The sequence below is a fragment of the Aplidium turbinatum genome, chromosome 12, assembly GCF_918807975.1.
Source record: "Aplidium turbinatum chromosome 12, kaAplTurb1.1, whole genome shotgun sequence".
Lineage (NCBI taxonomy): Eukaryota > Metazoa > Chordata > Ascidiacea > Aplousobranchia > Polyclinidae > Aplidium > Aplidium turbinatum.
Window position 1 is genome coordinate 8,439,782 of NC_137483.1, and position 10,908 is coordinate 8,450,689.

Sequence of the window (10,908 nt, forward strand, 5' to 3'; positions counted from 1 at the left end):
AGAAGTGGTGGGAGGTTAGAGCGTGCCGAACAGGCCTGGATTAATCATTGTGCTAGGGTGTGCTAAAGCACAGGGGCCCCGCAGACAGAGGGCCCCATCTGAGCCTTCTCAGCATAGAGTGTGATAAACTGCGACTTCTCAATTTTGATGCTATCCTTACAGACTTTGCAGCTAAGAAAGCCAGAAAAAAGTCGTTCGGCTGAATTTCATGTTAGTTTTCTAAATCCTATTAGTAGTTAGTAGTGAATGAAAGAGCAGTTTAGAATAGAAATTCAGAATAACCTTTCATTGCAATTTGCAGTGAAGTGTGCAGTACTAACAGTGGTCCCTTGCTACAATGTTTTCCCTTGCACGGTTTCGTTGATTTAATGTGTGTGATTACTGATTTTGCATCCATTATAACGTAAACATTGTTGACTTAATTTGCACATGCTTATTTAATCATCGATCACGTGCTATTTCAAAGTTATCTAACTTATCTATAAGCAAGGCTCGGTTTCCTCTGCAAGCAAAACCAGCTTACTTCCATTACGCTCCACGTAAGCTGGTAAGGGCCCCCATAAAATTCATTAGCACAGGGGCCCCATTTGACTTTAATCCGGGCCTGGTGCCGAAGGCACACGAATTTTAGGGAGGTCCGGGGGCATGGCCCCCGGAAAGTTTTTTGCAAATTTACACTCAAATAATGGATTATAGCGCTTTCTGGAAACACTTTCAGGGTAATATTTGTATGAAATTTATTAGCAGATAAACAGCTATTAACCTATTAAAGATAGCTCTTACACACGAACGGGCAAAAACTGCGTCTAAAATTAGAGAACACCAAAAACAGCTACACAAAAACTCAATAACTACACAAAAACCCAACAGAGTAAGCCATTGTGAAATTGCTCCACAAATTAACTTAGTTAAAAAAAACGTAAATCGCGTAAATTTTGTGCGATTTACGTTTTGTAAAATTTATTGGTATCTTTCTGTGTGTCTAAAACAAACCCTTGGGGGTGTTAATAGCCAGATGTCTTGGAAAACGTTATAAATTTCTACAAATTTGATTATATTTTCAACAAAAGGCTCAACTTCGGAATCCAAAATTTAAAAATTTGGGGGGGGGGGGGGGGGCATGGCCCCTTTCGCTCCCCCCTGGCTACGCCTATGCACACGAACGGGCAAAAACTGCGGCTAAATTAGAGAACACTAAAAACTCAGCTACACAAAAACTCAACAACTACACAAAAACCCAACAGAGTAAAGCCATTCTGAAATTGCTTCCACAAATTAGTTCAAAGAAGTCGGCAGCCGTGGCCGAGTGGTTAGCGCGTTGGGCTCGCAGTCGAGAGCCTGCATGTTCGACTCCAGCCACTCGCACTTGCTGTTGTTTCTCTGGGCAAGAAACTTTACGATAATTGCCTCTACCTAGTGATCGATTTCGAGTAATGGTAGTACCAAATTTAAGTCATAAGTAAAGTAGACAACCGGAAACAGACATTGCTGTCGGCTGCGGTAGCCACTTTAACAAGTCGAAATTCTGCCACTAAACTTGACTAGAATGAAACCGCCAACCAATCATAAGCTACGGTTTAAGTGACGTAAAAAATGGCGAAAAGAAGATGATAGAAAGCAAATTAAGTGATGGATTTTTTGTCAGCTGGTTGGCTTAGGGGTTAGAGTTAGGGCTAGAAAGTAGTCATTTCATTGATGCGGGTTCGATTCCCACCACTGCTATTGCTCTTTTTCTTCTGTAATTACTAAATAAAGTTCAAAACAAGCATTAACTCTCTGGATGAGTGCTAGAAGGGTCACAATTGGACAGTAGCCTCTTATAACATGTTCTGATTGGTTGGCGGTTGCATTGTAGTCATTTGCAGTGGCAGAATTTCGACTTGTTAAAGTGGCTACCGTCGGCTGCAGCGTGGGTCAGGTGTATGTCGGAAGGCGTACACCGATGCATAGCGCTCAAGTCCGCTTTCCCGCAATGCAGGATAAAGATAAACAAACAAACAAACAAACAAACAAACAAAACGTAAATCGCGTAAATTTTGCGCGATTTACGATTTGCAAAATTTATTGGTGTCTTTCTGTGTGTCTAAAACAAGTCCTTGGGGGTGTAAATAGCCAGATGTCTTGGAAAACGATATAAATTTCTACAAACTTTATTATATTTTCAACAAAGGGCTCAACTTCGGAATCAAAAGTTTGAAAATTTGGGGGGGCATGGCCCCTTTCGCTCCCCCTGACTACGCCTATGCAGCGGATCACCTTCTTGTTTGCCCTCGGCTTGCCACCCGGTGCAGTAGGTGGGACCTGTCAGTGTATAACTCCGTTGCGGAAGAATGTGTCAATCTGTGGTGTATCAACGAACTTTAGAAGACTCGATAGAAGAAGAAGAACTGCATCATATCTAACTGACCATCTTGTATCAGATAATGTCTTCAAAACAAGCAAACCATCTAGGAATTTTCGATGGACTTGACAACGATGAGTAGACGAGACGAGCCATGAATAAAGGCTTTGCAACAATTCAAAAAGCTCAGCGGCAGAACGGCATGTTTCTACAAGACATTTAGGCTACCGATTAAATTAAGTGAATGGTACAAGGGACATAGCCTAATGAGCTACACTACATTTCTCGGGCAGAAGAGCTTGAAGACCGTTATACTTGCCACTCATATTGGCAGCATTATCATAACTTTGACCCGTAATCCGTACCATTTTCGGATATGAAAGTATCAAATAAATATGTTTTTTGTTAAAAAAAAAACGAAGAAAAATTGAATAACTGGGGCTGGGCAGGGGTGCTGCAGCACCGCAGCACATATGGGTGAGCCGCCCTTGCTTGTTTGAGATACGAATTAAAGCAGTAATCTCCAGCTGTGCAACTAAAAAAAATAGCAGATTTTTTTCTTTGAGGTGGGGGGACTTCAGCCCAGTCTGCCCCCCCCCCCCCTTAATCCGGCACTGGGCTTAAGCTTGTCATGGTCATTGATCACAGTTACTTGTGCTGCCTTGCTCAACCAGCCATGGCCTTGAAGGTCATGCTTTTTGAGGAAAAGGCAGTAGCCTAAGCCTTGATCACAAACTGTCGATTACGAAGTGGTGCCGCCAGACTATAGCCCTGGTTTCTCTCTGTCATCGCCCTAACTGATTATATCAACAGTACCCCGAGCTGCTCTCGAGAGAAATATTTTGCAGCGTGGGTCAGGTGTACGTCGGAAGGCGTAGACCGATGCATAGCGCTCAAATCCGCTTTCCCGCTATGCAGGATAAAGATAATAAAACAAAAAAACGGCTCTTTTTTGGATTATAAGATCTAGTCTTTTCGCTGTTGTCTCGCAACATCTCTGTGGTACTTTTTTTAATGATTTTTCAGTATGGCCAATAAGCTGAATTGTCATTAAATCAATCGTTTCAATTTTGATCACAACTTGAGTGAAATTAAAAAAGGACAAAATTTTAAAAAAATTTGGCGACTTTTAAAAATTTGGCAACACTGATAATGGAGTCAGCAGAGCTGCCATTTTTGCAGAATTGGGCAAGTTTTGGAGTCGCAGAAACATTTTAACATTTTGCGAGTTTTTTGTTTAGTTTTGTTCCATCTCTACCACTTTTTTTTTAATTTTGACATCATTTTTGCGCAAATTTGTCAAATTTTGGGCTTGTGTTATCACTGTCTTTAAATTTACATCTGGCAATTTTGACTGCCTGTTGTCGTCAAACCAAAAGTGGGAGACTCGGGCTCGGCTCTAGCCTGTTCCAGTTACCCGGTAGTCTAGTAATGTTTTTTTTTTGTCCAATTTCACAGCTCTAGATATGTCACAACTCAGCTTTTGTGTGTGGTCGCAGAGTGCAGACCTGAAGTCATGTGGGCAATTCACTTAGTCACTTAATTGTCACTTATTCAATAAAGTAGTGTGCCTGCCTCTGCACACTAGTGTGTATGAATGTGTAGTTAGATTTACTGTGATGGGGTGGTGGCTGACTAGATGACTGCTCATGGTCTTTCGCTACCATCCTGATTGCGCCATAATCTAACCAACAGTTGTACAATGCATTGTTTTGACAATTACATTTTACTCTAATTGTTTGTTAATACATGGCGCTGTTAAAACAAAATAACTTGACTTGTCAGTCATGCCAAAAAAGAACCAAATACGTGGTAAAGTAATTATTTTCGCACCAGCAATGAAAAATAAAATTGAATTGTTTTATACAATTTTCTTGTTTTTTAATTCGTACCTTTAACCATTCGTACAGTCAGTTCGTACCCTGAAAAGATCGAGAAAAAAATTTAAAAAAGCCGAAGTCGCTGATCGTAGTTTAATAGCACAAAGCCGAAGTCGCTGATCGGAGTTTCCCCACTTTCTCCAAACAAGTTGAAACAAACTCGAGGGTTAAGGTTAGCGGAAACTGCGGAAAAATGTTTGCGAAAACTGCGATCAGCGAGGGGTAGGGTTAGAGCATAGATTACTCTATGGTTAGAGTTAGGGCAAGCGGAAACTGCGGTTAGCGGAAACTGCGGAAAAATGTTTGTGGAAACTGCGATCAGCAAGGGTTAGGGTTAGAGCATAGATTACTACCGTATATGGTTAGAGTTAGGGTAAGCGGAAACTGCGGAAAAATGTTTGCGGAAACTGCGATCAGCAAGGGTTAGAGCATAGATTACTCTATGGTTAGAGTTAGGGTAAGCGGAAACTGCGGAAAAATGATTGCGGAAACTGCGATCAGCGACTTCGGCTTTTTTTAATTTTTTTTGTCGATCTTTTCAAGGTACAAACTGACGGTCCGAACTGTTCATGGTACGAACTAGGTTGCATCCATTTTCATCACCCAAAAAGAGGACATGTTTAGTAAGCAAGTGGATTTTTACGTTTAAACAATTTTTACATATTCTTAGATGATTATAAGCCTATGTAGCAAAAGTGACAAATAAAAAACATAACATATTTATTTGTCAGATTCAGTCAATGAACATTTTGCTGTTCATTTGATTTTTTTCGCAGAAAACATGCGTTTTACATTTGCATTTTAAGCCATAGCTTGTTGCAGATGAAGAATTGCTCGATTTTTAACAATTTATTAAAAAAAAATTATAGTTCTGCATTATTTGAACTATCCTGTCCATTTTCTAATGTGCCATCATTTAAACAAAGCTGATGCAAGCTAGCTATCAGGTTTAAGACGCTTTTGCACTAGCTTCGGTATAGATCAAACAGTTTAACATCATCAATGTCAACATTTTTTCTCTGACAGATACTTCTACACACCGCTGAAAAGCGTTATTCTATTCTTTGGTGTAAGACAGCATAAGCAATAAGCATCCAATCAAAGGATGTAAACTCGGAAAATGAAATTAGTTGTCTATACATCCAAACAGGCAACACAAGAGTCGAACAATAAAAATACATCTGACATGGTCATTGAGTAACACTGCCTTCGTTTGGAACAGAAATAAATGTAACCACCATATCCACAGCAAGCAATGTATTGTCAACCTCAAAGTCAATAAACACTTTTCTTAAACAGGATAGCCTACAATTTGGGTAGAGAGGTAACTCTTTTATAGGATAGCCTACTTCTGCTACAGCTCACAGAAAACACACTTTTCCTTTTTGGTATCGTTGCTTAGCCTTATTTAGCTTTTGCCAAGGTCACATCAAAATAAAACCTTGTTGAAAATGATAGCAATGCAAAAAGAGGATACTTCAGCATTTTCAAGTGTCCTTGGAGGACAATTCATTTTTTATGAAAAAAGAGGACATATGGTAGCCCTAACTTAAACAGGTTAATTGTGCATTTTAACTAGTCTTCTGAAAAGAAAACAATAATGAACATTTTGAATAGCCTACTGAAAATTTTGGGTGTTCATCAAGCCCATGGGGTCACCAAACTACGGCCCGCAGGCCGGAACCAGCCCGCAAACTGATTTCATCCGGCCCGCCACGTGCTGCGGAAATAACAGCTGCACTACAACTGTTAAGGAAAACCTGTAATAGAAAAACTGCCAGACACTGATTATAAATTCTGTAAATGTGCTTCCCTTGGCATTAGCAACTGTCTTTGGCTTTGCCTTTTTGTGTAATAGAGACTTCTTTGTTAAAATTGTTTGTTCTTATAGTTTGTTGTTGTATGTTGAATTTGTAGCCTACATTTTTCCACCAGGCAGCCTACATGTTGGTGCTCTGTTTTCATCGTTAGGCCGCAAATGGGGACAGCCTAGGCCAAATTTGGAAAGATGTAATGTTTTTTCAAGAACACGATGCCCTGTAGTGTATCACAGCAGGGGATGACTTTTCCAGCAACCTTTCGATTTTCATCACAACTTTGCTATTCCACCGCTGACTTTGTTATTTATTGTGCTCAATTCAAGTCAATGGAGATTCTAAATACTTGTATATCTTTTCGCAATTTGCATCCGGCCCGCAGCTGTTAATCTTGCAGCAATCTGGCTCTCAGAGAAAAAAGTTTGGTGACCCCTGATCAAGACAATTATCATTTCTACCACTAGTTGCAACGTTCATCTGATGAAAGTTAAAGCAACAACAAACAGATTGATTTATTGCTTCACTGACATTTTTTGCCCCATGACAATGCGCAATTGCGCATTGTCATGGTGTACTATTTTTCATTGAACTAGTGCTAGAAACAATGAACATTTTACCAAATTTGTACCCTAAAACATATGGACTAATGTTAATGTGTTCTTTTAATTTGCAGACATAGCTTTATAAAGAAAGTTTTATTTGTAGTTCAGTAGCTGAAACTTTCGGAAAATTATGGTGGTAAGCTTGTTAGAAACACATTAAAGATTTTTAACAAGGCTAATTTTTTTAACAAGGCCGCTTTGTACATGTTTGCGCCAGCAGCAAAAAATAAATTGAATTGAATTGATCAAAGATCAATGGCTAAAATCTAACTAGGCCCAGAAGTTAATTTTGAGTGATACTTTAGGCTAAATTTGTACGGTATGTTCGTTACACAACAATTAATCAGAGCATTTGAATAACATTGTGGAGGTACTCTGCTTGTCATTTCCATGCAATTGTGTGATGGACAAAATCAGTAATGTATATAAGAAGCTGGTCACAAAGATTTAATTTTATTGACTAATATCAGAGAAGCAGCTGATTCAATGGATATTACAATGACTGTTTTTATCATTTATATTTTTTATTAAAATTTTGGTACAGTCCCAGAAACCGAAATTTGGCATTTTTACATTGATTCAACGTCTGCAGACATTGGATCAACGTAAAATTGAAGGATTTTGCTGTCTGGAGTAGTCTCCGCTTGTTAAACCAATCCTGGGATTGGACAATTTTGGACTTATTAAGCAGGTGGGCTTATTAAGCAGGGAATGATTCTCTGCCACTCTTATACATTCAGTAATTCTGGACTGTACAAAATTGTGCTTAATAAGTGACTGGGCCTATTAACGGTTGGATTAACAAATGGGGACTACTGTATCATACGCTCAGCATTAACTGACATGTCTTTTCAGCTTGTTCTCGTTGCCGGAGACATTCACATTCCTTATCGAGCTTCAGGTTTATCGCCGAAGTTCAAGAAGTTGCTAGTCCCTGGAAAGATACAGCACATATTATGTACTGGGAATCTCTGCACCAGAGACTCATATGATTATCTGAAGACTTTAGCAAGTGATGTTCATGTCGTGCGTGGAGACTTTGATGATGTAAGATTTGTTGATAAATTATTTTTATGTGTTAGTGCAAGACATTTAATTTCTAATAATTTAACGGTTAATCTACATTCTACATAGTTGTGTTAGGATTTTTGAAGGTGTAAATATATTCAATCTGAATCTCTTTTTGTTTTTTTACATTCAAGTAGGCTGCGTAATAAAGCTATGAGTAGAAATAGTAGTGGTAGTTGTATTGTTGCACATTCAGTAAAAGCCACAGTGTTGAAGACTTTCTATTTGTAGAACACAAGTTATCCTGAACAAAAAGTGGTCAGTGTTGGTCAGTTTCGCATTGGAATGTGTCATGGTCACCAGGTATTATGGTTATTTTCTGCAGAATTTAAACTGTTGTTCATTACAATTTAGCCTACTATATATCATTTTATCTTTAAATGTGCAGATATCTACAATTAAGACATGCTTAACATATGTAGTTTGACTATTATTTCACACTAGCATTATCGCACAATAAAAATTCCAGCATGTATATAAAACTATATATGTTACAAATTTATTCTATCCCTACTAGCCTACTCTTTCAGTCAGTGGCAATTTCCTAATTCTCCCATATTTCTTTGCTTTTAGATATGTCCTTGGGGAGATACAGAAAGCTTAGCTATGCTGCAGCGACAACTGAATGTTGACATTCTTCTGTTTGGCCATACACATAAGTTTGAAGCGTATGAACATGAAAATCATTTTTATATTAATCCCGGAAGCATAACTGGGGCATTTTCTCCTGTGTCAAGGTGAGTTGAACGTATCTCAGAAGAATATGTATCCTACTATTTTTGAAATTTGAAAGCTGTGCAACATTATACACTGTCAAGAAGCTCTCCTAATCCTAAAACAAGCAGTTACTGGAGTTTCCTTTGATTTTGCATAATTAGTAAGCAGGCTCACCAACCTGCTGTTAGTTGGAGTTGTTTGAACACAGTTTGGAAATGAAAAGAAAACGACAACATTTTACTGCTTAACATGAAATTTTTGATAAGTTTTTACATCAGCTTATGTGAAATTTGTTACAGCACCATGTAAATAGGAAGCACGCCTATTTTGGAAAAATATTAGCAATTACAGTAGCTTTATTCTTCTGTTTATAGTGCTCTATAGTTTACAAGCAACTCTATTGAATTATTTGGTAATGAAAATAAAGCATTATGATTAGCTCGAAGGTTGATTAAACCCAATATAAGCGATTTATGTGCATAAAATGTAAACCCCCACAACACTGATGTAGACGGTTGTGATCTTAAGAAACGTTGGAGCTTACTTCTGCAGTTACTTGAAACGTTGTTGCCTCATTGTTGTTCAAAGCACTCACTGTTCTTTTATCCTTATTTGGCTCAATCAGTTTGTACCCGGTTCTCGTTTAAGGCAACTCTCAATAGTTTTAATTCAAGTTCACAACTTCATTGCTAAATCATTTACTGTCTTTTTACAGTGATGTTGTTCCTTCGTTTGTGCTGATGGACATACAAGCCAGCACCGTGGTAACTTATGTGTACCAACTACAGGGTAATGATGTCAAGGTTGAACGAATAGAATACCAAAAAGCGACATAGAGAGAAACAAAGACATTCTGTTGAACTTTATCGTGCAATTTCCATATGATTCATTTCCTGTATTGTCAATTGTTGCATTTGCAAGAGGACGTTTTAAAACGTGATTAATTTTGAAACTAAAATTTCTGTCATACTTAGGTTAGAACAAAAAGAATTTGATTTAATCGTTTGCCAGGTTAAATGTTAAAAAATGCTGATGTTTGTCAAAAACTTGTTTAATATTTTTGGTTTTGAAAAGTAGCATTTTTCAACATTCGGCATTTCAGCGTTCATTCAGACTTTCATTCGACATTAGATTGCTTATTATTTGTGATTGTTTCAATGAGTCCTTGTTGAAGTTCATTGTTTGGCGTCTCTATTACTGTACTTGCAAAACTTTACCGATCTTCAATGGTTTTGTTTTGTAAGTTGATGATTTTGATGTTGAAATTGTTGATTATAATATATTGTATGGTTAGTTTGCAAAGAACATCTTTTCAAAATCATTTAAAGTTTTCTTGTCTCTTCAAACAAAAACAATTATTTTGCTTTCTACAATTAGGCCCAGCATCTTTAACTTGTCATGCCCATATTGTATGTTCTATTTCATATTGCGCATGCAAACGCAAGAATTTGCGACAATTAGGATATCTCGAGACTTGACTGTTCCCAATGCTGCTTATTTTGGGAGTTAACTTTATGTTTTTCAGGATTCAAATTTTAATCGTTTTGCTTTCAAAGTTTATTGATTGTTGATTTGTTAATGTGTATTTCACGTTTTTCTTAAAAAGAGTGGCCCATTCTGACGTAATAGTACCAACAGAGTTTTGAAAGATTCTATAACGGCATGAAAACGTTTGGTGGAACGAAGCACTGCAGTGGTGTGAAAATCTTTGGAGCAAAGAAACTGTTTCAAATAGTGAAAATTTTTCCCAGGAGGGAGAAAAGAAAGGAAAATCTTCCAACCCGTTGAGATTGTCTTTACCACTTTCTGCGCTTTTGCATTTTCAATAAATTTAGCCAAGTTAACCTTTTGATTATATACTTGTACTTAAGCAATGCTCGATCAGTTGACACAGCTGCTCATATCTTGAACTGGTCATTGTAGTGCTGTTAATCACAAATACACCAATTGCATCAAGTTGTGATTTTGATCTTGAGAAAGTAAAGTAAACAATTACTTTATTATGTGCTCTGCTAGCTGCGACGTTTTTTTAACAGACGTTCACACAGAAATAGTGTTCCGAGCCAGTGGTGTACGCGGATGTACGCTATTAAGCCATGGTCTCCTTTTCAAAGTTTTATTTGACGATTACATTTTGGTATCAAAATTTTAAAAAAATAAAGGAATACTCTTTTAAGAAAATCCTGCGCAATTTACCGCACTATCGGTGCACAAATTCCATTAGATCATAGTTTTACCAAAAACGTACGGCAGTCAAGCAAAGAGCTAAGCTGAGCAACTTCAAGTACCGTAAATGAAATCTACGAAACAATCTTAACAGTTTGTTTCTGCTTGGTGTCAAAGAGTTCCGATACATCAATCTTTCTAAAAGTTACAACTCAACTAATTTAAATCCACTGGATGCAAGACCAGTCTCACATTAAACAAACCCTCGTACCATTAATAACACGCCATCTTGTGTCGAGGTTTTAGAAGAAGATCTC

General features: G+C 37.8%; 1 protein-coding gene across 1 annotated transcript; it reads left to right on the forward strand.

Moving 5' to 3' along the window:
• Positions 1-6,709: 6,709 nt before the first annotated feature.
• On the forward strand, positions 6,710-10,375 carry LOC145780788 (vacuolar protein sorting-associated protein 29-like). Its single transcript, XM_082592423.1, has 5 exons — positions 6,710-6,776; positions 7,496-7,687; positions 7,940-8,011; positions 8,282-8,445; positions 9,141-10,375. Exons 1-5 carry the CDS (start codon positions 6,771-6,773, stop codon positions 9,259-9,261), a joined length of 555 nt encoding a protein of 184 aa, XP_082448549.1. The 5' UTR covers positions 6,710-6,770; the 3' UTR covers positions 9,262-10,375.
• Positions 10,376-10,908: the final 533 nt, after the last annotated feature.